General features: G+C 44.2%; 1 protein-coding gene across 6 annotated transcripts in view; it reads right to left on the bottom strand.

Moving 5' to 3' along the window:
* SNX9 (sorting nexin 9) overlaps window positions 1–26530 on the bottom strand; it is a 114607-nt gene extending 88077 nt beyond the window's left edge. For 2 of the 6 annotated variants that reach the window (XM_077898334.1, XM_077898288.1), the window contains exon 1: window positions 25131–25265. In XM_077898334.1, coding sequence (XP_077754460.1) covers window positions 25131–25142 — 12 coding nt within the window. In that variant the 5' untranslated portion in view covers window positions 25143–25265. Of the gene's footprint in view, window positions 1–4418; window positions 4444–19238; window positions 19298–23848; window positions 23909–25130; window positions 25266–26401 lie in introns of those variants that run through there. The other 4 variants (XM_077898317.1, XM_077898353.1, XM_077898298.1 and 1 more) reach the window with 4 other exon arrangements.
* Between the last annotated feature and the right edge of the window lie 1358 nt (window positions 26531–27888).

Raw genomic sequence — 27888 nt, 5'->3', positions numbered from 1 at the left:
TAGTGGCAGGGAGAGCACAGCCCAACAGGCTGATCTCATCTCATCCTGCAGGACTTAGAACAAGCATCAGAAGGGTCAAACTGTTTCCAATAACTTAATCGCATTCCAGAAAACAGCTCAAGAAAGTTTTGAAAAATATACAATTATCTAGCACTCACAAAGGTAAAAGTCACCAAATCTGGCAACCGATCAAAAATTATCAGGCGGGAAACCAGACTGCAACGAAGAGAGGAAATCAATGAAAACTGACCCAGAATGTCAATTAGTTCCATCATCTGTGACAAGGTTAACATTAAACATTAAATCATTAAATCATTGTAACTGATAAACATTAAAAATTAAACACTGATACAGCAAATATTCATAAGAGCCAAAAGGTAGACGCTACTCAAGTGTCTGTTAACAGATGAATAAACTACCATGGAGTATTATACAGACATAGAAAGGAATGACAGTCTGACACGCTAAGACACAGATTCACCAGGTGAATTCACCAGGTGTTCATTGGAACCTCATGCCAAGTGAGGGAAGCCGGATACCAAAGGGCGAATACTGCAGGACTCTACCTCAATGAGGCATCTCTAATAGGCAAATTCATAGAGACAGAAAACAGAACAGGGGCTCCCAGGGGCTGGGAGGGGAGATGCTGGATTACTGTTTAATCACAATGCAGAGTTCCCACTAGGGATGGTGGAAAAGCTCTGGAAATTGGTGATGGTTACATCAACCATGGTGAATGTACTGAGGCCACTTGAATCATACACTTAAAAATGGTTAAAATGCTAAGTTTTACGTACATTTTCCACAATTTTGAAGACTATAGAAATAAAAAGGTACAATTATGGGGGGGGAGGGAATGAATGGCACTCTAACTGCACTTTTCTTCCTTCTACGGATAAGCCTTCTGTAGCTGACAGCTGGTGCTAAAACACATTCACAGCGGAGCTGGCCAGCAGCACACTGTGGCTTGAAAAGTCAGAGAAACAAAGATGTGCTCTCAAAGAGGTCGCCAGGAGCCGTAAAGCAAACTAAAATACTTTCAGTACAGCCACCAAACACTGTAAAGCAGATGTGATAAGCTTCACCATCAATGTTTGCTTTAGGGCATCCTTGGGGGTTACTTGTAAGTACCTGGCCTGGGCTCCAACTTCAAAAGACAAAAGACAAAGAAAGAAAGGAAGAATTTAGGAGATGCCAGGAGGAAACACCCCTGGGGGTTGCTTAGGGGCACAATCCATTGAGGGTCAACTTGAAGTCTTGATTTCAGCTCAAGTTCTGGGATCCCTTTGTTGGGTTCTATACTCAGTGGGGAGCCTGCTTAGGGTTCTCTTTCTCTCTCTCTCCCTGCCCCTCCCCCTGCTCAAATAAATAAAATCAAATCTTAAAAAAAAGAAAGAAACTCCCTTGCAGAGCTACAGTGATCATCTATAGCTGATCCCCCCAGCCACAGTGGGGCAACACTCCCCAAATTCCACTTCCTAGCCACTCTGGGACTTTTCAACCTCTCCTGTCTCCCTCCATCAGCATCTAAACACTCATGTCTATCACATCTTGAAAAAGGAAAAAAATCCTCACTCAACTTCAAGGATTCCTTTGACCAAGGTTTCTCTTAATCTAAGAAATCAAAATTTTAAGAAAAGCAGTCTGCATTCACAGTGTCTGCTTCACCTGCTCCTCCCCCTCCAACTCTCAGGAGTCGAACTTTGCCAGCTGGCACCCCTGGCACCGCTCCAGCCCAGGACACCAGCAACCTTCACACAGCTAACCTGTGGCACCCTCCCCTCTCTCCTGGCCTCTAGGCCACACTTGACTCTGTTGTCTACTCTTCCTTCCTGAAACATCTTCCTTCCTCTGGCTTCAGGCATGTGCCCGCTACTTCCTCCCTTTCTGTGGTCTGTCCTCTGTTGGGCTCCCTTTGGAGACAGGCTCCCTGTAAATGTTCATGCTCCCCCAGGGGCCTTGTGCTCTCCCTACCTTGTACCCTATACCCACCGTGACAGCTTCATCTGCCATCCATATACTGATGAACCCCAAATCTGTATAGACCTTCCCTCTTTACCTAAGTCCCTTTCATCTCTCAGGTCCCAGCTTTGATTCCACTTAGGGGGAGCCCCCTAAGGCCTCTAAGATCTGCTATGCACCCCTCCTCTGCAGACTGTCCCTGGGCCCACACCATACCTCCCCTTTCACTGTATTTCCATCCCACTATTTGTGCTTGTTAACTTTCCTGCCTTCTCTACTACACTGTAAGTTCCTTTTGTTTTGTTAAGCATAGCACCTGACAGCAGTCACTCAAATATAGGTTAGATGGATGAATTATTAATTCATTCATCACATAGCACAGACGTTTAGATGTTTGAGCTAATGAGTTCTCTGCCATTTCCAAATAAATCCAATTGCCCTATTTCAGTGACGAAATCACAGAAGGTGCACTTTTCTTGAGACAAAAAACTTCATTAGCCCTGGTTTACAGCCTCAGCTATAGAACCAAAACCTGATAGTTTAGCAGGCAATCATAAAATTCTTGAGTTTATAAACTAAACATTACCTTGCAAAATGTCAATGTTTATTCCAAATGCTTCTTAATTACACTTTTCTAAAACTCTACCATAGTTTTGGAGAAGAATTTCCCCCCCAATATCCTAGTTTTTTCTGCTTAACGCCATCAGAGGCAATTCTCCTGGGATGCAGTGGAATCGCTGAAGTTGATGCTGGCCACCAGATGGAAGCCAGATGATGGATATGATTCATTTGGTCATCCAATGTAACAGGCAGTCACTACTGCCAGGCCCTGCTCCAGGGAGATTCAGTGGTGAAAAGCACAACATCATGTCTACCTCCCCTCAGAGTGTGTTAGTGGGAAGACAGCCACTCAACACACAGGGCAATACAGCTGGTGCTAAGTACAACAAAAGAAATTAGGTGATAAGATCGAATAAGGGGCCAGTGGAGGGCTACTTTAAGATGTGTGGGGAAGGTCACTTTGAGAACTCAGGAATGAGGGAGCTAGCTTGTGAGGAACAAGGATGGAGGAGGAGCCAAGACTAAGTATGGCAGGCAAGAACAGCAAGTGTAACGGCCCCTGTGAGTTTCTAGGTCATGCTAAGGGTAAATAAACCAGAGGTCAAATAATACAAAGGCACATTTACAAAAGAATTTTTAAAATCAACACCTTATTTTTAGCATGACTTCCCTGATGTTTCTATGCAAAACACACACAAAAAAAACACACTTGTATATATAACCTAACCTATGAATAAAATATACTGAAAAGTAGATTATAGGAATCAAGCACTACTAAAATCAGAACAGAAGATGTAGGATATATCACATCAGCTCCCCTGCTCCTTCTGGGGCCCAAGGTAGAAATTATTAATCTCTCAGCAGAGTTTGTGTGTGGCCTCTGCCCTGCTCAACAATGTCCTCCTGGCAGCTCCTGCTTGCCCTCTCTCTGTCCTAAAGGCTCAATCATCAAAATGGATGAAATTTTTTAAAAATTTATTTTTCACGGTCTTTTTTTTTTTTTTTTTAATTTTTTATTTATTTATGATAGTCACACAGAGAGAGAGAGAGAGAGGCAGAGACATAGGCAGAGGGAGAAGCAGGCTCCATGCACCGGGAGCCCGACGTGGGATTCGATCCCGGCTCTCCAGGATCGCGCCCTGGGCCAAAGGCAGGCGCTAAACCACTGCGCCACCCAGGGATCCCTTTCACGGTCTTTCTTTTGTAAGTATTACATACTTTCCTGGTTTCACAAAGATTACCCTGAAAATACAACTCATTAAAAAAAAAAAAGTCTTCTCTTAATGCCTCGGGATCCTCGTCATAACCATGATTATTGTATAAAGTAAAGGACACTGAATACTTAAGTTTCTAGGCCTCAGCTTTCAAATATGAAAAATGACAGGGTTAGACTAGATGACCTGCAAGTCCCTTTGGGCCTATTTAAAGAACTTAAGTTAAATATTTCACATTGGCAGGTTCTCTTGCATCAACTGCCTGAGGGTCACCCTGTAAGAAGCAACAACCTTTCCTCTTGCTCTCTGCCATCTGCTTGGCAGCCACAAAACAGCAACCATGCATAAGTGCATCTCCATCCCTGCTGGCCAGGCTGGGGTCCAGATCGGCAGTGCCTGATGGGAGCTCTGTTGCCTGAACACGGCATCCAGCACAATGGCCAGATGCCAAGTGACAAGACCACTTGGGAAGGAGAGGAGTCCTTCAACACAGTCTTCAGTGAGATGGGTGTTGTCAAGCATGTGCCCAGTGTCTGCAGACCTGGAACCGATAGTCATTGATGAAGTTTGCAGTGGCACCCACTGCCAGCTCTTCCACTCTGAGCAGCTCGTCACAGGCAAGGAAGATGCTGTCAATAACTATGCCCAAGTGCACTACACACTGGCAAGGAGATCACTGACCTTGTCTTGGGCCGAATTCAGACTGGCCAACCAGTGCACAGGGTTCCAGGGCTTCTTGGTTGTCCACAGCTTTGGAGGGAGAACTGGTTCTGGGTTCACCTCTGCTGATGGAAGGTTTCTCTGTCGATTATGGCAAGAAGTCCAAGCTAGAGTTCTCCATTTACCCAAACTTCCTTAGTTTCCACAGCTGTACTTGAGCCCTATGACTCCATCTTCACTAACTACACCATCCTGGAGCACTCTGATTGTGCCTTCATGGTAGAACACGAGGCCATATGACATGTCGTAGAAATCTCAATACTGAATGCCCAGCCTACACTAACCTGAACAGGTTGAAAGGTCAAATGCTGTCCTCCATCACTGCTTCCCTCAGAGTTGATGGGGCTCTGAATTCCAGACCAACCTGGTACCCTATCCCTGTATCGACTTCCCTCTGGCCACATATGCCTCTGTCATCTCTGCAGAGAAAGCCTACCACGAACAGCTTTCTGTAGCAGAGATCACCAATGCATGCTCTGAGCCAGGCAACAAGAGGGGGAAATAGGACTGTTGCCATGGCAAATACAGGCCTGCTGCCTGTTGTACTGTGGTAGTGTGGTTCCCAAAGATGTCAATGCTGTCACTGTCATCATCAAGACCAGCATACCATCTAGTTTGTGGACTAGCTCACTGCCTTCAAAGGTGGCATTAATTACCTGCCTCCCACTATAGTACCTGGTGGAAATGTAGCCAAAGTACAGCAAGTTGTGTGTATGTTGAGTGACACCACAGCCAATGCTGAGGCTGGGGCTCACCTGGACAAGTTTGACCTGATGTATACCACGCATACCTTTGATCCCTGGTATGTGGGTGAGGGCATGGAGGAAAGAGAGTTTTCTGAGGCCTGTGAGAACATGGCTGCCCTTGAGAAAGATTATGAGAAGGCTGGTATGGATTCTGCTAAAGGGGAGGGTGAAGAAGGAGAGGAATACTAATCTCTGATCTGTGCTCTGAAGTTAATGCGTATGTAGCAGTATATATTCTCACATACAATTACTGACTTATGCTTTAAAATACAACACTTTGTTACAGACCCAAGCTGCCCATTTCTCTGATGGGTTTGATTAAAGTATCACCCCTGTCTTAAATGAAAGAAAAAAAAAAAACCCCAAAACTTTCAAGTATTTCAAGAACACTACTATACTTAAGTGAAATATACAGATCTTTAAAATTAAACTACTCAAAATGATGCTTCTCCTTCAACATCAATACACACACAACTGGGTTACATGAGGGATACAGGTGTCTGCTTTTAAACTGCTACTTGGATGAAGAGCAGTACTCTTAACCATGACTTATTTTTACCAGTGGTTCCTCTTTAGGACAATTTCTCTTCTAGATTCGTACAGCTAACATAAAACCACAAAACTAGAGCTGGTTTTATTGTACCGCAGTGTAAGGTAGTAAAATGAGACTGTCAAAGTTAGCAAAATAAAACATAATGCAAAGAGCTAACAAAGGTTCTTAAGCCAAAAACAGAAGAATGGATCATACAGGGTCAAATGAAGAGATTTAGACTAAACAGCAACCAACGAGGAACCTTCCACCAGGCTGGAAATATACCTCTGACCAGATTTCTGCCAGGTCCCTCTTCTACCAGGTGGTCCTTTCTGCCAATTGATAAAATGACCAAGAGGGAAAAGCAAGTGGATGAGGAAAAGTATAACTGGACTGAGGCACTTCGCACATGGCCTTAATTTTCAAAACAGCCCCATGGTAGCAATGGACTCAGCTTTGCAGGAGAAACAGCAGTTCACACCAATTTCACACACTAAGTACCTGGCCTTGAGGTCAAGCGACCAGCAAGTGGAAGAGGTGGCACTTAACCCGGTTTTCTGCCCTGCAGCTTCTGTGGCATCGGAGCCCCTGGGCTGATCTTTCTGCCACAGCTTCCCTCACAGCCATCTCCACACACTGCTGGGAAGCTCCCTTTGCAAAACTGGCATCATTCGCACATCAAGAACTTCTAATGATACCCCCTCACCTAAGATCATCTTCAAATTCATTCCTTGGCAGTCAAGATTCTCCATAATCTAAAAATCTAGGCCTCTCTCCCATTCCATAATACCAAGCCCTCTTGGGCCCCCATGACTCACTTTCAACCCAGTAAGACACCATCAGGATCAACGACATTCATGCCCTCCTTTTCTCCCTTTACTGGACACCTTCCTCCCATTTTCTTAAGGTTTTCATCCCTCCCTCTGGTGAGTCAGGTAAGGTAATCCCTTGTCTACCCAAGGGACAAATCTAGCCTAGGCCAGGGTTTCCCAGTAGTGATGCAATTTGTATTTGAACAAGGGGAGGATGATGGTTCATGTTCTATGAGACTTTCCTGCACATCAGAAGTTTAACATGCCTGCATAATTACAGATGAGGAACCCTAGCCCAGAGTGATTAATCAGCCTATGGTCAAAAAGCAGGAAAGTGGGGAAGCCAGGATCTCAACCCTGGGCTGTCTCATGGCAAAGCCTGGCCTTCCCACACCCCCAAGGGGCTCCTGGCTCCCACTCAAAACATCACCTACTGAGTATATACTACTCATCACTCCACAAGGATATGAAAAGGAGCAAGGAACAGTCATTGTTTCCCAAAGCTAATGGGACAGAGATACAGTGTGATCAAGAGAATGCACTACAAATAAGACAGCAGCAACAGTGGGCAGGGAGGGAGGTGCTGGCAGGGAGGCCACCGGGCAGAAGAAGCAGCGGGGTGTTCCGAGTTTCAGGGAGGTGGTCTGTATCTTTCATTTTCCTATTGAATATGGTCTTGTGCAGCCAACTGTTGTTTGTTTTTTACAACACCAAAACCATGACGGCCTCAAGGACAGAGACTATGTTTGACTCTACTTCTTTTATACCTTCTAGGGTAAACGTAGTTACTTAAGTTGCAGACTCTAGTGAGCACAGAACACCAGCTAACCTGCAATGCCAAGAAAGATTATGTCCCATCACCACTATGAGAATATGTTTTCTTCACTGGATTACATCCACCCTTACTTCTAGGATAGAAGGAAAGATGAGTGCAGAAATTGTAACTATCAAGTTCCCCATACTTGTAAGATCTTTATTTTATTTTAAAGATTTTATTTATTTATTCATGAAAAACAGAGAGACAGAGAGGTAGAGACACAGGCCGAGGGAGAAGCAGGCTCCATGCAGGGAGCCCGACGTGGAACTCAACCCCAGGTCTCCAGGATCATGCCCTGGGCCGAAGGCAGCGCTAAACTGCTGAGTTACCCAGGCTACCCAAGATCTCTAAATTTAAAGAGCTATACTGTTCTTGTTTGTAAAATAGGAAAAACTGATACCACATTACTTTAGTACACTACATTTTGTTGCTTTTTAGAGACATGCCTAAAACCCATTTTCAATGAAAATGTCAGAGAAGTGCTTCTGATCATTGTTTAAATCATGATACAGCCCTAACTGGGATACTGATTTACTCAAGGCAGCTGGTCAACATACGAAAGTGAGGAACAAATGCTGACTTCATCAAGTCCCATCAAGTCTCCTCAAAGTCTCCGGGGCCATGAGAACCACAGTCCAAGGGAGCAATCTCAAGTAAGCAACCACAAATGTCAACAATGTGACTCATGAATAGCAGAGCATCAGGCTGCCTATACCCCCTATGATCACCTTACCAGATTCACCCACACACTCCTTATAGAACATGCAGCATGTTGAACTCTTGCATTCAGGGCGCTACTCCCTCAAACCCATGCAATGTGGTTCTGAACCCCATTTATGTAGTTGTACTTACAGCTGTAGCTGAGCAACCGAATTATTACTATCTTTCACACAAGTCTGTGAAAAAGGAGTGATTGTTCTAGGAAAGTTAGTTGAATGTTTGGAGGAACGTTGATAAAAATTTGTTTAAAAGTTTACTATTAAATAGAGATGAGGCAACAGTTAAGACAAATAGGAAATTGTAATTTTTTAAAATCTAGAATTCTGTATTTACAGTCCTTTGAAATGATTTTTAAATTCTTTAAGCTCTTTAGAAGAAATTAAAAAAGGAAATCATAAGCAATGCATTCTGAGATTATATAAGATGGATCGCTTAGAACTCCAATCAGACCTTGGCTTTCTATCACAGGATTGGTAAATAAATGTCTATTTATGTGTTCTTCTGATTATATAATCCCATTTTCCCCTAATCCTCAGCATCCACCCATTGCTGGCACCACCTAAACTGTACAAAAGGGTTTTAGAAGGGCCTTGTCTGCTGAGGATTCTGTTAAGAAAGGTAAGAGGAAAGTAACACACATACCTATTCTAAAATCTGTGATATGTTAGTAGTAGACACACTACCAATGGCCAAATTTGTTTTAAACTAACACTGGCAGATTCACACAAATACCAATCATAATCATTTAAACCATCACCTAGGCATCTCGCTAAACTAGATGACACAATCCTTATCTTCATGCATATCAAACCATATAAATACAGCAAATTATTAATTTGGGAAAATGTGTACAACTCTACATCTACGAGCCTACCATCAGACTGAGTATTTCAAGATATTAAGGATTTATTCTCAATTTTTAAGTACAATAGGAATAATTGTTTTGTTTTTAAAAAGTCTTATTTGGGGAGATACATACTGAAAATTTTTTTTAAAGATTTTATTTTAAAAAGAGAGAGAGAACATGAGCAGGGGGAGCAGCAGAGCGAGAGGGACAGACTCCATGCTGAGCACAGAGCCCAACATGGGGCTCAATGCCATGACCCTGAAATCATGACCTGAGCTAAAATCAAGAGTCAGATGCTTAACTGACTGGGTCACCCAGGCGCCCCTGCAATTTGCTTCAAAAAAATGAAGGGGAAAATGAACGAGGAAGTTTGGAGGAAAGAAAACTGACCAGGAGTTGGTAGCTGTTGAGGCTGGTAATGGGTACATACTGGGCGGTGGTCGGGTCACTATTCTATGGTATTCTTCATACTATTCTTCTTTTGTCTATGTTTGCAATTTTTATAAATCAAATTAAAATAAAAATATTGAATCATGCCAAACTGCTTAGAGGGTATCTTTAAAACTCACACACATGGAGTTTTAAAGCACAAATAATATGAAATTTCACTTATTTCATACCCCCTTCCCCCCCACAAGAAAAATCACTCATGGAACCAGGAAAAGAATAATGATTCATTGAATCTCAAAATCCTAAGCCAGGATGGTGCCATTTCTTCTAAGCTTGTGAGAACATTCTGACCTAATTCTTGGTGTTCCTGTTGCTTTCTTATACCACTGTTCTCAAAATTGCTGAAGCTTCAGAAAGTTTACTGCTTTAGCAAGCAGTGATTCCTGTTAGAGGAAGAATGTAGTTGGTTGTAATTGGTTATAAATATGCTCATATCTGTTTAAAATCTGTCAGTCTGGAAATATTTCACTTATTGTCTGGGTGAACACCAGTTAAATCAGTAAGGTGATGATGACCACCAAACCAACTATCTTCTACTCCAAATAAGTAAGTGGCCTGATAGGTATATGTATTTGCTTTCTGTCCATTAGAATCTAAAATTCAGTGTGCTCAAGATTTTTAAAAGTTCATTTACAAACTATTTTCAGCTGACTTGACTGAGATAGCTTCGTACATAAAAGGATAATTTATCTATTTCTTTATTTCTAGTTCCAGTATAGTCAACATATGGTTATTAGTTTCAGGTGTACAATACAGTGACTCAACAATTCTATACATTACTCAGTGCTCATCACGACCAGTATGCTCTTAAAATATAAATTATTTTTTCTTTATTTTCTAGATTTCATTTATTTATTCACGAGAGACACACAGAGAGAGGCAAAGACACAGGCAGAGGGAGAAGCAGGCTCCCCATAGGGAGCTCGATGCAAGACTTGATCCAAAGACCCCGGGATCACAACCTGAGCCAAAGGCAGACGCTAAACTGCTGACCCACCCAGGCATCCCTAAATATTTTTTTAAAGGATAATCTATGAATCCTTTTATAGCTCTTTCACTGATTGGCTTAAACATTGCACAGAATTTTCCTAGTGTGACTTTAATTAGACACAATCAATTAAGTCTCAAGAAGAGATAAAATAAGACTTAAGTCCAGTACAAAAGCGAACAGAGCATTAACTCCCCACAGCTAGCTTTGGCCAATAAAGGCAAGCTCAATTCCTTAAAAAAAAGAGACAGAAAAAGAAAAAAGCCAGTGGTTTTAGCTCTGTTGAAAAGGAGCCAGTGGTTTGGCATCTCACTCGGAATGAATGTCACAGACCTCATGGTCACCCAGGTGGCCCCAGACCTGGCAGGCTGGCCCCCTATTACCCACTCCCACCCCCTCCACTCCAGCCCTCCCACCCCCACACCCCACCCCACCTGCAAGCTGCTCAGGTGGGGAACAATGCTCTGACGCTCAGGCCTCAGGGATCCAAGTGGCAGGCTCCCTCCCTTCCTTCAGGTCTTTCCTGGAGGGTCACTTGCCCAGCGAGGCTTCACTGGCCACCCCGGCTAACGCCGGGTGTGCACATGCACACTCACAGACAACTTCTCTTCCCAGTTATAGCTTCCTTCTTACCGACCTCATTTACTGCAATCTCCTCTGCTAGAAAGCAAGGGTCATGAGAGCGGGGATTTGTAATCATTTCCTTCAATGTTGTATTCCTAACGCTCCAACAGTTTCTGGCCTGTAGAAGGTGCTCAACAACGTACTGAAGGAACAAGGTGACAGGGTGATCCACCCCCGCCATCTGAAAACTCAGTCCGACGGCTCTGCTCAACATACGTAGTGCTAGGACAGCACTGCCAGGCACCCTGAGGTCTGAATCACACTTCTGTCCTCTACGCCTCCAACATCTGGCCGCCGATAGAACATCTATCGCATTTTGATGTATGAAAGGTAGTTTACCAAAATTAACAGGGCACACCAGGATCATGGCAAAAGAAGCAAACTCACATTGTCAGACACCCAATTTGGGAAATATATCTAAAGTTTTGGATAAATCTGAAGCAGACAGAAAGGTTGATCCCCTCCACAAGAGTAACATGAAAGTAGAAAAATCTGTTTCAGCTCCCAGACTCTAGATCTTGGGGCCTAACAGATCGTAGTTTATAGTCTATTTTTGTAATAACACGAATAACACCACTCCACCATAACTACCATCCCTGGCTATACGCCAGATGCTTGGTAAGCCCTTTGCATGAATTTTTACTAATTCTTGAAATTATTTGGTAGAGACAGTATTTTTGAAATGTAATTTTTTTCATCCTCAGGGTTTTCGTTTGCCTCATCTTTACGCCTACCTGCCCAACCCAAACCAGCAGTGCCCACTGCCCTGGGAGAGGGACAGGCCATGGCAAAACATGAGAGCCTTTCCAGCTACAGGCTCCAAAGACCCTCAGAATAGAGGGACCTCTAGGCCTACACAGAAAACACACCCGTGAGAAATACCGCACAGGAGAGACAAGACAGGGCCTCTGTTTCCCCCACTGCCACCTCCACTCCCAACTCCTGGGACAGAGACAGTGGAGACGTACAGAACACATCCTGAGGTGAGGGTGAGCCCTGGGGAGAGCACGCCCCACAGTGCTAGAGCCCCAGTGAAGTGGCACATCGACTGGAGGGGAAAAGGCAGCTATTTATTGCATTAGGACAGAAAGTATCTGAGCTTTGCAGAGATTTGTGTCCCACTAGAGTATGACAACAGCAAAATGGTTCCCATTCCCTGGGGCACAGCAAGGAAGGATGGAGAGAGCTGCTTCACTGGGGGAGCAGACTCTAAGAGCAAGCGACACCTCGATGCTGCTGCAGAGAGGTCAATGGAGGGCAAGACAACATGGGGTCCCAGAGGCCATGATGTTATGAAGGGATCTCCATCCTCAAACCATACCTAAGCCTAGGCAAGACAACGAGATCCACGAACTCACATATTTGAGTTCCACATCGCCAGTAGCATGGGGCCATAATTTGTTGTAAATTATTAATGGAAAATACAGTTCTGTTTTTTCCCCACTTGGACTGTGGAATTCACACTTGAGTTCATATTACCACTTGCATTTTACAGATGAGGAACCTGAAGCATTAGGTAACTTTCCAAAGTAACACAGCTGGATTTGATTGGGATCTGAGCCCAGACTCTCAATCTCTATGCTATACCACCACCATTGCACTGAAACACATAAACTTCATAATCATCAAACTTCAAATCATCATAAAACTGATTTGTTCATTGCACCTCTAATAGAAAACCCAACAAAATCTCTCTCCTAAGTATAAGCTTAAAGTATAGCAAATACTAGTAAGGGAAATGGGCTTTTATGCAATAGCTACCTTGAATCATAGAGGGATCCCAATAACCTCAAAATTTTTTTTACAATTTTTTGAGAGAAAGAGAGCCCACGTGCACACACATGCAAGGTGGGGGAGGTGCAGAGGGAGAAGCAGGCTCCCTGAATAGGCTCCCCGCTGATATCATGACCTGAGCCGAAGGCAGATACTTAACAAACTGAGCCACCCAGGCACCCCTCAAAATTAATTCATACAAATATATATTACCCACAAACAACTATAACTATACAAAAGTACAATTCATTGGGAAATAATGTCAAAAAAGTACCATGAAGTCATTAACATTTTTAAATGTATCCATATTTTATTAGTAATACAACTGACATATACTTTTAAAACAGTGATGCAAATGTGAAGAAGACACACAGTCTGTGACAATGTTCGATCCCCTGAAGGTTCACCAGCTGCGAATCCCTAATCTTGAATAAACTGGAGGTGTTACAAACCAGACATATAAAACATCCCAAATGTTTTAACTGAATTGCTAACCTGGAAAATCTGTTTTAACCATTGTGAGACTATGTCCATGACCACAGGGTTTTAGAAAGACCCATGCCAGACTATCTGCATGGTATGTGTTGTTCACAGATTCCTAAGCGTGGCTTAGTGTGAGCAGTCTCAGATAAAATTTTAGATCACAACCAGGGAGACTTGAAATGTCTGCTTCTGTGAAATGTACTTTCTGTCCTGTCAGGGCAGTCACTAATAAAGGACTCTTAAATAGAGACCTCAAACTGAATGTGTCCTCATTTATCTAACACTGCTGTTCCCTGATGTCAAGTACAGAAACCATCCTCCTCTGCATTATGACTAATGTATGTCAGAGTTTTTAACGCTTTTATTTTTACATAAACTTTTTAAATTACGGTCTCTCTACTGACAAATTGATTTTTACCCTTAAGTTTCCACTGAACGTGAATGTTAAGAAAATAGAGGGTCTCATTTCAACTCCAGGTACGGTGGTGGCATAACTGTACCTGGCACACTCTTCTACAGCAGCAACTGTAACATTTAAAGACATTGAAGTGTTTCCCCCATTAGACTGTAAATTCCTTGAGAGTAGAAAAATATATATGCATTGTGCACTTATAGTATTTATAAGTTCTGGATAAAGACTGATGAATGAAAAAAAAAAACTCACGCATTTGATTTCTGGTGGCATACTCAACATTTCCCACACATATCCCTTGGTATTTATTTATGTATAGTGATATTATAATGTTAACCACAGATAGTGAAAATTAAATGTATTCCTTCCATAACCAACAGTATTTACTGTTAATGGATCCGACAAAAAGACTTTGAATGGTGTAAATGCCAACAGATTTTAAAGTATCTGTCTGCACCATTCTTATTTAGACACGTGTTAATTCTCAGGGATTATAGAGGTAAATTATGGGAACACAGACAGGCTCTCAATCACAAAGCTCTCTTCCAAAGCACACCTAGGCCTTCATGTGCCGGTCGGAGACCAATCAATTTACTTATTCAACCGCAGACTTTTGTAGTTCAGGGATTACACTCATCCTTTTCTCTAGCTTTAATAAATACTTTACCAAAATTTGACCTCGTTAAGGCTTCTAAGGGGGCGGCAGAGGAAGGATGGATAGTTCCTCAATGGAAAATAGGATCGTTGAATCTGATGCAATTCAAAAATCACCAACATTAATAGGCACACACTACAAAAATAAAATTTTTTAAAAACTGGATTTATACAAATATCATAGATTATCTGAATTATGAGATAATTAAAACACGATAATTTTACATAGTAATCCCCCCTAGTAAATGAAAAGCTGTTATCATTACCCAACCACGTTAGGAACGGGCTACCCAAAGCGAACAGATGTAGGCTGATTACTGTGAACTCTAATGATACAACTGTCTGGCCAGTTTCTGGCTAAGCTAAAAGCAACAAGAAAAGTTAATAACCAGCCACAGCCACCCCTTCACCATCATCAGAAACTCATTTGCATACAACACAAATGACCCACCAATCTGACACTGAAAAGTTACTGAAAACCACAAGTCGACAAGAAACCAGCCTTTACTGGAGAATACTAATCTTTTGATTTTTAGCATCACCTGTACCCAATTAGAAGATTCCCTGAAACAAGAAACCATACTCACTGCTCACGGGCATGCTGGTGTGGTCCACTCACTTTAGAGCCCACAGATTTTTGGGATGAACCAAGAACAGAACTCAGGTTCTGATTCTTCTTTTTCCATCTCACGCAAGAATGGTTCTCAAAGTGTGGTCCCAAACCAGCAGCACCGGTGGTGTCACCTGGGAACCCGTAGAAATTCAAGTTCGGGGCCCCACCTCCTGAATCAGAAACTGTGGTCCAGCAATTTGTGATTAACATGCTCTGGGGCCGGAGGGGGCGAGGGCGGGGGCAGCAGCTAGCTACGTTACCACGACTCAACCAATAATGCCTAAAACCTCAGAAACATGATCACAGCTCATATAATATCCACGCACATTAGTGAGAGTCCAATGTCTCCCTTAGAAAGAAGCTTGTTATCAATGCCACAATCTTTCTTGACAGTAGAGATGGCTAATGAGTCCGAGAAGGGGGGGGGGGGGGGGAGTCTTAGGAAAAATATTTTTATTTCAGAGAACTACCTGTTACTTTCATAATAAAACTACAGAAACGGGCATTTGGGTGGCTCAGTGGTTGAGTGTCTGCCTTTGGCTCACATGTGATCCCGGGGTCTTGGGATGGAGTCCCACATCAGGCTCCCTGCAGGGAGCCTGCCTCTCTCTCTCTCTCTCTCTCTCATGAATAAATAAAATCTTAAAAAAAAAAAAAAAAAAAAGACCCTACAGAAACAGAATGAAATTTTTTACTTATCAAAAAGGGGAATGTTTTTAAAAATTACACATATAGCAGTCAATACTAGAAGTAGTTTAAATATCAGAATTTTAAAACACAATGTCCATATTCTTTGGTATCATCTTAGCTTTAAATGATTAAGACAAATCAACATAATGTAACTACAGATCTCAGTAATCTAGAAGCTACTGAGTTTTCTAGGTGTGGGAGGGAGGTGGTTTGAGGACAGTGAAAGGGCTTTACTTGTTGGGCAGGACAATCACAAGACAAAGCCTGACACATCAACAGAAAGGCTATAAAATCTTAAATTCAACTCTCGACTCTAAAACCTTAGGAAGGTGGGAAATGTTAGGAAGTGATGAAAACCCAGTCCTGCCCTTCGAAGGCTAGTGGCTCTGCTTTCTTCAAGCTCCTGAGGGAAAGGGTACAGTCAGTCAGGCAGGGTAAAATTACAAAAGTACTTATAAAGCAGCAATTTTTAAGAACTTCAGGTTCAGTGCTGGTTTTCAGTAAGTTTTTAGTGATTTTTAAAATTAAGAAACTTACTTTCTCTCCTTTGGAAGAAGAAAATACGGTACTTAAGGAAGTAAAATAAAATTTTAAGTTTCCATTTGCAATCCTGCATGCATTAGAATTTTTCCGGGGATCCCTGGGTGGTGCAGTGGTTTGGCGCCTGCCTTTGGCCCAGGGTATGATCCTGGAGACCCGGGATCGAATCCCACGTCGGACTCCCGGTGCATGGAGCCTGCTTCTCCCTCTGCCTGTGTCTCTGCCTCTCTCTCTCTCTATCATAAATAAATAAAAATTAAAAAAAAAAAAAAAAGAATTTTTCCATTAAAGTGCCACTTACTAGTTATAGCACTAATTTAAAACACTTTTTTTTTTTAATCTTAGCATAATTCAAAGCAAATTAACAGAAGGTAGGTATGTTTGGGAATCTGCTTTCAGGGCTTGGTTAAATGACAACTAGCTTTTAAATGGGGAAAAAAATGAACTTGTTTTCTTCCTCATTACAAAAGCTACAAATCTTTATCACTCCAAATCATGAGAATTCAAAACAGGCTAAAAGATGAAAACGAAGTTCCTGAGTGCAACCACCATGAGAAAGGCAAATAATATTAACACACATTACCTACATTTTCAAGCCGTCTTCGTGAATTTGCGTTAGAAAATACATTTAAACTGATATTTAAGTGGTACATTTCAAACAGCACGTTAATTTTTGACTGTCAAGTCTCTTAGGCAAGGATCTAGAGCTTATCATCCTCCCTTCCTGCACAGAGGCTCCTGAAGGATCTGCTGAACTGGGTAACTTGGATCCTACAAGACAGAGTCTGGTCTATGCAGACTGTCGAAGTGCGTTATAGAAGTATCTTAAAAGTGACTGATGTGGGGGATGCCTGGGTGGCTCAGCGGTTGAGCATCTGTCTGCCTTCAGCCCAGGGCATGATTCCGGGGTCCTAGGATCTAGTCCTGCATCAGGCTCCCCGCAGGCAACCTGCTTCTCCCTCTGCCTGTGTCTCTGCCTCTCTGTGTGTCTCCTGAATAAAATCTTTTTTAAAAAAATGATTGATGTAACAGAATAAAGGTAAAAGTTCATTCACTGAATTACAGAAAAACACAGACCTTTTAAGATTCAGCACCTTAGAAAGCCTCACGGGTTGAGAAGCTGCACCGGGAGGCCCCACTGTGCTGGGCAGAAACCCTGCACTCCAGGACCTACAGCTCTGGTAAGTGCTGTTGAGGCCTGGGGTTGGGGTGAGGCCTTCCGTGCTGACGTCCCAAGTGGAGGGAGCACCAGGCACTGAGCTCACCTGTTGTTCAAATGAAGGAGTCTGTGAATGATGATGGGTAACAGCTCCCAGGCTAATAATGGTGCCTCTTTCACCCTCCTTAACCCACCACCTAAAGTTTCCAAGTCTCTTTGACGTAAAGAACCACCACTAACAGGTGATTCTGCCTCCTGCCTGCAGGTAATGATGCTCCATTTTCAAAGACTACAAATAGCTCAGTAGAACTGAGTCATATGGAATAACATCCTCAAGCACTGTGTTTACAATATCTAAAAATGAGTAAGTAGGGCTAAATCCATCATGTGCTTTTTTAATAGTCAACAAAGGGGGGGGGGGGAACCTTAGCTGGAAAGTGAAATATGCCCACAGTCTGTTATTTTGATCACTTGACTTAAGGTTTGGTTTCCACTAAAATGCTTCACTACTCTGCTTTTTCACCTTTTTCCCTCCAAAGAAGAGACTGGTGCTATGTGTGCACATATTCCCCTCCTCCACTTTATAGTCTGTTACAAAGAATGCTATGACTCGGGAAGGGGGGGGCGGTGCCTGGATGACTCAGTCTGGTAATCCATCAGACTCTTGATTTCGGCTCAGGGTCTGCACTCAGTGGGGAGTCGGCTTGAGGATCCCTCTTCCTCTGTCCCTCCTCCTACTTGTGCTTGCTCTAAAATAAACAAAACTTTAAAAAAAAAAAAAAAAAAAAAAAAAGCTCCGACTTGAATTTTGTCCCAGGACACATGGCAGTCCCAAGTTCCATCCTGGGACTTCATGATCCTGGGCCTAAGGCAGGCACTTAACCGCTGAGCCACCCATCATGATGATGAAAATCTATTATTCAAAAGTGGGCAGGAAGGACACTTGTTTTATCATCGACCCTAAGCAGAAGAATAAGGGTGATCTCCCCTGACATCTGAAGTCTGTATTTCTGGTACCAGTATGGCTGGAAGGACAACTGAACCAGGAATTCAAGTTAAAGTGGCCACAAGAATGTAGTGTCCCCAGGAGACCCAGCACAAGCAAAGACGAATTCTCGCTGGAAGACTGTAACTTCAATCTGGGTATCAAAATTCCCTCAGCTGAAGTTCCAAGGAAAATGAGCAACTCACAGGAAACACACACACACAACACACAAGAAAACAAGGCACCATGAGTAAGTGAGCAGAAACAGATGGCTGAATTAGACTTCACATACCAGAACAGACACAAACTAGAAATGTTTAATATGCTTAACAGAAGCTTAAACATATGAGCAAAGGATGAGACTATAAAGAATGACCAAGCAGATTTGAAAGAGAACCAAATATAATTTCTAAAAACAGAACTGAAATGAAAGTAGTGGATAAAAGAGCAGTTGTGGCCCGAAGAAAGCAAGAGTTGTGAACTGAAGGTAAGAACCCAGGGAATTATCCAGAATGTAGCACAAACAGAAAGAACGTGGCAGGTTTGGAGAAGTGAGAGGTCTGCTGGGCCTTTTCATGCTAATTAGAGTTCCAGAAAAAGAATAGGGAAAAGGCAGGTTCAGGAAACAATCATTTCTGGGAATTCTCTATAACTGCACTCCCTCCCAAGGCAGCCACTAGCCACGTGTGGCTATTTAAAATTTAGGGCACCTAGGTGGCTCAGGGGTTGAGCATCTGCCTTTGGCTCAGGCTCCTGTCATGATCCAGGGGTCCTAGGATCCAGTCCCGCATCAGGCTCCCCACAGGGAGCCTGCTTCTCCCTCTCTTTCTCTCTCTCTCTCTCTCTCTCTCTGTCTCATGAATAAATAGAATCTTTAAAAAATAAATAATAAATAATAAAATAAAACTTAAAACACAGTTCCTCAGTCCCACTAACCACATTCAAATTCTCATTAGCCACATGTGGCAGGCAGCTGCGAGCAGGACTGCACAGATGTAGAACATTTCCGAGATCACAGAAAGTTCCACTAATGCACTATTCTAGAACCACTGAAATTCTCATCCTTGGACCCAACAAAGTTCAAGCTGTGCCCACACATGGGCACGCTGAGATAAAACTGCAAGGGAGGAATGCTCCCCAGGAGGTCTCAGAAAAGGGCGGAGAGAGGAGTCAGGCCATCCTCAAGGAACAGCATGAGATCGCTAATTTGTTAGGAGTAACTCCAAGAGCCCACAGAGGTCAGGGGAACATACCTTCTAACCCACCTAGAACACTGTCAACCTCGAAACCTATCTTTCAAGCATGAGGCAAAATACATTTTTACACACAAGAGATTTACCAACATCAAATCTTCTCCAATAGAAACTCCACAAAGAATTCATTTTAAGTAGAAGGAAAATTATCTGGAAGGAGGAGGACTAAAACGTAAACAGAAATAGCAAAAATATGATAAAATTTTGGTTAAATCTAAATAAGCATAGCTAAATAAAAAATAGAATGTCTCATTTTTGGTGGAAAAGAATTACAATACTGGGCAGTAACCAACTATACTGGAGGACATGACTGGAGTTGAATATTTTTAAGATTTTATTACTTTATTCATGATAGGCACAGAGAGGGAGGCAGAGACATAGGCAGAGAGAGAAACAGGCTCCCTCTGGGGAGCCTGAGTCAGGACTTGATCCCAGGACCCTGGCATCAAGACCTGAGCTGAAGGCAGAGGCTCAACCACAGAGCCACCCAGGTGGCCTTTTTGTAATTTAATTCAGGAGGGGGGTAATGATAGTAACTTCGGACTTTAACTTAGAAATGGTAACATACATGCTTATGATAACCACTGGAAAAAACTGACATATAGGACAAACCGTCCAAAAAGTTGAGGTGGGGAGGGGATGGATGAAATAAGAGGAAGAGTGGGGAGAAAAAAAAAAAAAAAAAAACTTCTGTTGGTCCATAAGATGGGAGCCAGAAATCCAAACACAACAGTAAACACAAATAATAACAGACAAAACTCCCTAGCCACAAAGACCACTAGACTAGATAAAAAGGGTAAAATTGTGCTATAGGATTTTATATATATGCCAGGCAAATATTTACCAAAAGAAAGCCAGTGAAACGACGTTAACATCAGACAAAATAGTCCTTAGGACAAAACACACTGGAGATCAAGAGGGTCCCTTCATACTGGTAAAAAGTTCGATGCACCTGGAAGAGGATACTAATTCTAAACTTAGAGTAATTTTTTAAAAACACCATTTTAACATCTCCATCAAGTAGACAAAAGATCAGCTAGATACAGTAGACCAAGTGTAGTCTGTAAGGATACAGATGTGAACACATAATTAATGAATTCAATCTAAGAGACAAACATAGAACACACACATTGATTAGGGGATGAACATATTCTTTTTATGAACAGGTGGCACATTTATGCAAGCAGACTACAGGAGAGGTACAAAGTTAGCCTCAACAAATTTTCAGGTACAGTATGTTTATCAATCAGATTCCCTGGTCACAATGCAATTAAGTTAGAAATCATTAACAAAAAGATAAATAGGAACACCCTATACTTTTGGAAATCAAAAGCACTTCTAACAACCATGGGTTAAAGTCTCAGAAGTATGAGGTTTGTCCCAAGTAACCTGAAAACATAAGAACCAATTTCTCATTAGTAAAATTGAATTAGATTTTTTTTAAAAAATTGCTAATACCCAAAGTGTAGATGTGTGTTTTTCACTGTGCATGTATACTTAAAAAGGAAAAGTTTCCTAAAACACACAATTAAAAGAATTGGACAGTTTACAGTTGGAGAAAGACTTTTCCCTGAACTCACTAGAATATCTTTTGTACTTTCAAACTGGACAGCAAGGAACCCAGGCAAGAAAATCCAACGTTCGTTTGTGCAATAGGTTTATCAAGAGCCTCACCTATGCCAGTCACAGAGGATTCAAAGATGAGCAGACACAGTCCCAGTGTCCGGGGGCTGAGAGCATCCTATGACACAGCCACTGGAAGCAAAACATGTAAAATAGCGGCCCAGACATACAATGTGACCCTGTAACAGAGGTCTGGGGGATCAGGAAAAGCTTTCGGGAAGAAGGGATGCTTTGAACTGAAAAATAATGTGTTAAAACAAAGGCGTGTGGGAAGGGGGGGTATCTGGAGGGAAGAGGTCAGAGAAGAGCATTCCAGAAAAGAACAGAACAATACAGGTGAAGTTAAAAAGGTTTCGGTGGGCAAAGTAAAACTATCATTTTCAGATGGTCAATATAAAAACACAGTGCAGGGCAGCCCTGGTGGCCCAGGGTTAAGCCCTGCCTTTGGCCCGGGTTGTGATTCTGGAGACATGGGATCAAGTCCCACATAGGGCTCCCTGCATGGAGCCTGCTTCTCCCTCTGCCTCTGTCTCTGCCTCTGTGTGTGTGTGTCTGTCATAAATAAATATTAAAAAAAAAAAAAACAGTGCAGTAGAAAACTTTGCAAAAAATTTATGCTTTCTCAACTACTCCTTTCTCAATAAGAAAGTGGCTGACCTTTCTACTAGAGAATTTTTGGGGGCTATACAAATGCTGTCCAGATATTCTATTTATTAAGACATTTAAAAATTATGTGTATACAAAACTGAATAGTTAGCATTTCCTATACTGTTTTAAGAAACAATCAAATCCAACGTTAATCCTTAAGGCTCTATTAGATAGAGTCTTTCTTTCACTCAAATAAAGAGGTTTTTGTTCAGAAGAGATAACAAAATATGCTTTCTACTGCTCTCACTAATGTAGATCATGGAATAGTCCTGAGCAGGTCACTCATTTCCTACCAGTATTTTCAACACTCCACGCCCCCTTAATTCAACCAAGCACTACCACAAATAGCTTACTTTAGATACTGGAGACAGAAAGTAAAAACAAAAACAAAAAACACACATCCAGGACCCCCAGAATCTTGTTAAAATGATTACTCCCAAAAGTGACTACGTAAGCACAAAAGGAACAAAATTAGTTACCAAAGGTTAACTCTGACATGGAAATTACAGCTACGTTATATAGGTATGGATTAACTTTCACTATTTTCACGCTTCTTTCGATATATGTGAGCCAAAAAAAAAAAAAAATTTATTTCCCAGGGCTTAATAAGTAAACTTAATTTACTCTTAAATCCACCAAAGGATTATGACAAAACACAACCTTCTGAGGTTTCTAGTAGAAGCCAAGACTTTACAGACATACTAGCCCTTCACCGCATTTGTCAAGAGAGATAAGATTGGAGTCAGAATAACGTACCTACTTAAAAACTGAATTCTGCATCCTCCTTAGTGATTAGAAACAAAGACAATAATCCCTTTAAAATGTGCAGTTATTGATTAACTTTCTCTGGCAGTGGAGAATGGCCCCAATTAAAGTTTTTCTTCTAAAAGTTCATTTCTTTCTATTGTGAGCATAGCAGATTTTTTCTTAATCACAACCATTCAAAGATAACTGCATCTCCGAAAAAAACACCTGAGAGCACTATGCAAGAAAATTAGATCTGAAGAGAATGAAGCCATTCTCTGCAAATTCAAAGGGAAACTCAACAATCACCCTACACAGCCAGACACTGTTATATTTTTCATCACTTGAGGCTTGCAGCAAGAGCCTGAGCGCCACAGAAGTCTTAAATTTCATAAAAAGTTAGAAGTCGGTACTGAGTAGCATTCTCACCACCTACTCAATTAAAGAGAGGAAAGGAAAAACCCCAAACTGCTCTGATGTCAGCAAAGGCAGGGGAGGGGTTTCGGAGGGGGGGTGGTGAAGGAAAACTTTCCTCCCTGATAACAATGAAAAAACTGAGGCTGATTTGACACACAGATCATGGGAAAAGAGGGAAAAAACCGGAGAACGGAATTAGGGTCCTCCTTTAGCAAGTGCTTCTTTGCTCTCCCTTTCTTAAATTGGAAGTGGCTCCACATCATGTAAACATGGAGATGAACACCACATGGAACGGTGATCAGAAAGGAGAAAGACTCGGAACCCTGTTGAGAACCCTGTTGAGTCGGCCTCCAGAGAAGTGCAGGTAATAAGGCAGGAAGTGCTTACACAGCATGGTTTGCTGAGGACACATGCAATTCTGGTTTAGTACAAGGAGTGCTCTCCTTTTCAACTTTACAGAAAAACTAAGTTCAGTTTTAACTACAGAATCAAGTTTTCATGAGGTATACCCGTGCTAGCTGCTAACCTGGGTCCCACTGAAAAGGAGGATACAGGTAACACGCATCAGCAGATCAGAGGGCAAAATACCACAGACGCTGACCACCGCTGAACACACATCTACCACAAACCGCTTTTAAGGTTGTAAGATGAGTGCAAGATAGGACGCATAATTGGTCATTTCTGGAATGTTTGGTAACAAAGCTCAAAAATCAAATTTCCTTAGAAATCCTTGGCTTCAGTCTTGTTTTTAAAAAGATCGACACAAAATCATGCGTGTTACAAAGGTACCAAGTCCTACGACATCTAGTAAACCAAGGAAGAGCCCAGTTGTTGTTGATGTAGTAACGAGCAAGTAATTACTTCAGTTAACAGCAGACAACAGGTTCCCTGGAGGGAGAGCTCCATTTCTAAAAATAATAATAATAATAATTAATAATAAATAAACACTGCACCTAGGCAGATTCAGAGCACAAATTGTAACAGAACTGAAATGACATCAGACAATCTGGCCTTTTTTTAAAATTTATTTTTTGTTGGTGTTCAATTTGCCAACATAGAGAATAACACCCTGCGCTCATCCCATCAAGTGAATCTGGCCTTTCAAAGGGATTTCAAATTTTGTATCCTCTCCTAAATTTTCCTCGAACCTCACACGAACACACAACAGCAGCAGCTTAAGGTTTTCAGCAACCCCAAAGCAGCTCAGACATGAAGATGGAAGAGGGTGCTGATGCTCTATCAAGGTGGCATCACAGAAACTATTTGCAAAAGTGGAGCCATTCCCTACACCACATCCCTAGGTCTATGCAGGAGGGGTCTCCTGCCAGGAGGCCTCCGCGGTCGTGACTCCCCAGGGACTGTTCTGCACGAAGGACTGAAGCAGGCGGCGCGGGGGTGGGGGTGGGGTGGGGTGGGGGGGTGGCCCCGGCACGCTCAGGTAGCAAAGGGTGACTGCCAAGGCCACCACCAGGACCCTGAACTAAGCAAACCGCCGCTGCTGGCCGGTGACCGAGCTCCAGCCAAGGTTCCACCGCGGAAATTCGGGCCTGGGCCTTTTTGCGAGCGAACTCGTTACTGAAAGCACAGTCATTTCCCTCTTTGCATTTCATTCACGCTGGAAATACACCAAACTGAAAAGGTAGCAAAACAAAAGAGGGGGGGAAAGAAGAAGAAGAAGAAGAAGAAAAAAGAAAAAAAACAAGAAAAATGAAGGAAGTGGAGGCGCGGGGTGGTCGCCCGTTCTCCCTCCTCCCTCGGCAGGGGCACCGGCTCGCGGGCGGCCTCCGAAATGCCCAGCCGCCCCCGGCGCGGCTCGGGGCGCCCCAAGGCCGGCCAGCGCGCCTGGGCTCCCAGCCTCCCGGGGCGCGGGCGGCTCCCCCCTCACGGCGAGCCCGGGCCGCGGGAACTTTCCGTCGCTCCGGCCCGGCCGCAGCCCACGCTCAGCCGCAAACTTTGCAGACGGCGCGGCGGCCGTGCGGGGTCCCGCCGCGAGCCCCCGGCGCCCCAGCCCCGCGTGACCGGCTGGCGGGCCCCGCCGCCGCCGCCGCCGCCGCCGCCCGGCCCCGACCCTCCGCGACCCGCCCCGACCCTCCCCGCGGGCCCGAGCGGCCGGCCGGCCGGGCCTGCGCCGCGCGCCCCTCACCTTGGTGGCCATGGCGGGCGGCTCCTCTCGGGCGCCGCGGCTGCCGGCCTGAGGCGGGAGGGCGGGCGAGGGCGGCGGCGAGGGCGGCGGCGGCTACGGCTGGGCCCCGGCGGCGGCGGCGGCGGCGGCGGCGGCTCCGCCTCGGCCGCGAGTCTCGGCGCTCGGCGACTCCGGCCGCCGCCCGCTCCTCCAGTTCCTGAAACTCCCCGGCTGCGCGGCCCCCGCCCCTGCCGGCCGAGCCTCCCATTGACCGCGGCGTGCGCGGCGCGGCGCGGCCGGCGGAAGCGCGCCCGGTGCCCTGGGCCGGCCCGGCCTCCTCGCCCACTTTCCGCCCCCGCCCCGAGCCGCCGCCGCCGCCGCCACGGCCGCCGCCGCCACAGCCGCAGCCACCGCCGCCACCGCCGCCGCCGCCGCCGCGCGCCCTTTGTTCCGGGCGGGGGTCGGCGCCCGCCCCGCGTGGCCGCCCGCGGGAAGACTTGGCGGGGTGTGAGGACCCGCTGGGGGCCCCGGGGGAGCGGCCGCCCGGGTCTGTGGGCCGCGGGGCGCCGCGGGCCGTCCGGGGCCGCGCCCCCTTGCCGGGGGTCTCTGGCGGGGGTGGGGGGTGCGCTCAGCCCAGGGAAACGAAGTGCTAAATCTACAGGAGGGACGGAGGGGAATAATGGCTTCCCGGGGAGGGCAAGATGGAGTCACTCCTGTCAGGTAGTGAGCTTGTGAGGAAAGCGGCCGAGGGCCCTGCGGCTGAGACCAGCTGTCCCCTGCGCCGGCACCGTCCTCAGTGCGGCCCCAGACCCTGCAAGACCAAGACCCGGGGGCCGGTGTCACCAGCCGCAGAAGAGGCCCGCAGAGGCCCACAGCCGCCTGAAGCCCTGAGACTCTCCAGGCGCCGACCCTGTCGGAAGGGCCGCTGCCCCCAGGCTCTGCCTGCTGGGTCTCTGCACAGAAAGAGATCCTCAAAAAAAAAAAAAAAAAAAAAAAAAAAAAAGGAAGGAAGGAAGGAAGGAAGGAAAGAAAAAAGAAAGAAAGAAAGAAAGAAAGAAAAAAAGAAAAGAAAAGAAAAGAAGAAAAGAAAAGAAAAAAGAAAGAAAAAAAGAAAAGAAAAGAAAAAAAGAAAAAAGAAAGAAAAAAAGAAAAGAAAAGAAAAAAAAGAAAAGAATCCTCCAGGGCTGGACCAGAACAAGCAGTGAGCATGGAGGGCTGACCCTGACCAGGCCGAGCCCTCCTCTCAGCTGTGCCCAGGGACCGGCTTGGCCTTTGGTTCCTTAACTTCTCACCTTCATGGATTCTTCTTTGCTGTGTGACTTTGTATTAGTATCTTGTCTTGTGTGATGTGTGTGAAGCCCGGTGACATGCGTAGTGAAAAGTGAAAGGTCATTGAGCTTGGAATCCTGAACCTGCTTTACGACGATGTTAACCTTGTTTGATGATTGAATAAAGCTGACGCTGTGGAAAGACACAACTTGTGTACGGGCCTTAAGAGGGTGCTGGCAAGAGTTGACTTAGTCGGCAGGATTCCACGTCACTGACTCACTACATGCTTTTAGAGAATTTGGAAGAATTGGGAAAAAAAAAAAAGGCTCCTTGAGTGTTGCTGGGATTGACTACAGCAGAATTAAAAACAATGAGTTGGGGGATAAATGTGTGTGAATATAGGCTTTCCGGGTGTCTTGCTTGGGGTGAGATCCTAAGGTATTGGCACAGGCAGGTGAAATGGAGACCAGCTCTGTGCAGGGAGTAGTTGGCAGTGGAAGCTTGTCTGGCTTACTCCTCTGCAAGCCAGGCATGAGGTAGAACTAGCTAAAGCCGAAACTCAGGGAGACCACCTCAGAAAGGAACTCGGAAGCTTAGGGAAAATTAAGCCATTCAGGAGCACTGTAAAAATGCATGTCAGTGGGGGCCAAAACAAATCCTTTGTTTTGAAGAACAAAAATTGTGTAAAAACCTATATACAGGGGATCCCTGGGTGGCTCAGCAGTTTGATGCCTGCCTTCGGCCCTGGGTGTGATCCTGGAGTCCCGGGATGGAGTCCCACATCAGGCTCCCTGCATAGAGCCTGCTTCTCCTCTGTCTGTGTCTCTGCCTCTTTCTCTCTCTCTGTGTCTCCCATGAGTAAATAAATAAAATCTTAAAAAAAAATACTTATATGCATATCCCAGGTATAAGTGGAAACTAGAACTCTACATAATTAAATTGTATATAACAGCTGCTAGAATATAAGAAAGGAAGAAAAATGTGGGCATTAGGTAAATACCTCAAAATGATAGTGGAAAGGCCCAGAGGTCAGGCATCATACATTGTGTAGAAGACCTGTGGTACCCCCATGGAACTAGAAGTCAGAAGAGGCTCACAACTAGGATGTAATTATGGATCTGAAGGATCCTTAACATGTAAAACTGTTAGTAGCCCCAGCTCCCCCTGCAGAGGGTCCCATCTTACCAATGAAAACAATGCAGCTAGACCAGGACAAATATAAGGCCAAGGAGCTAGCTAACAGAATAATAAGGAAGGCCAAACTGATGAATAATTTGAGTTTAAAGGACAAACCACTCTTGGGACCACAGGATCCCCACGTTGGGACGCAGGAGACTATGGTAACTCCATGGTAAGGGGATGATTCTCAAAGCAGACCTATTATTACAAGGAAAAGAGTGGCAGATTATAATCACAGGCAAAGGCAGCCCATAGAAGTAGCAGAAGATAGTGAATGTGTTCACACTGAACTTTAGAAGATTAGGACAGATTCCTGTCAAAAACATATATG

The sequence above is a fragment of the Canis aureus genome, chromosome 1 (genome assembly GCF_053574225.1).
Source record: "Canis aureus isolate CA01 chromosome 1, VMU_Caureus_v.1.0, whole genome shotgun sequence".
Classification (NCBI taxonomy): Eukaryota; Metazoa; Chordata; class Mammalia; order Carnivora; family Canidae; genus Canis; species Canis aureus.
The sequence above is the reverse complement of the archived record's forward strand: the minus strand, read 5'-3'. Positions and strand labels throughout refer to the sequence as shown.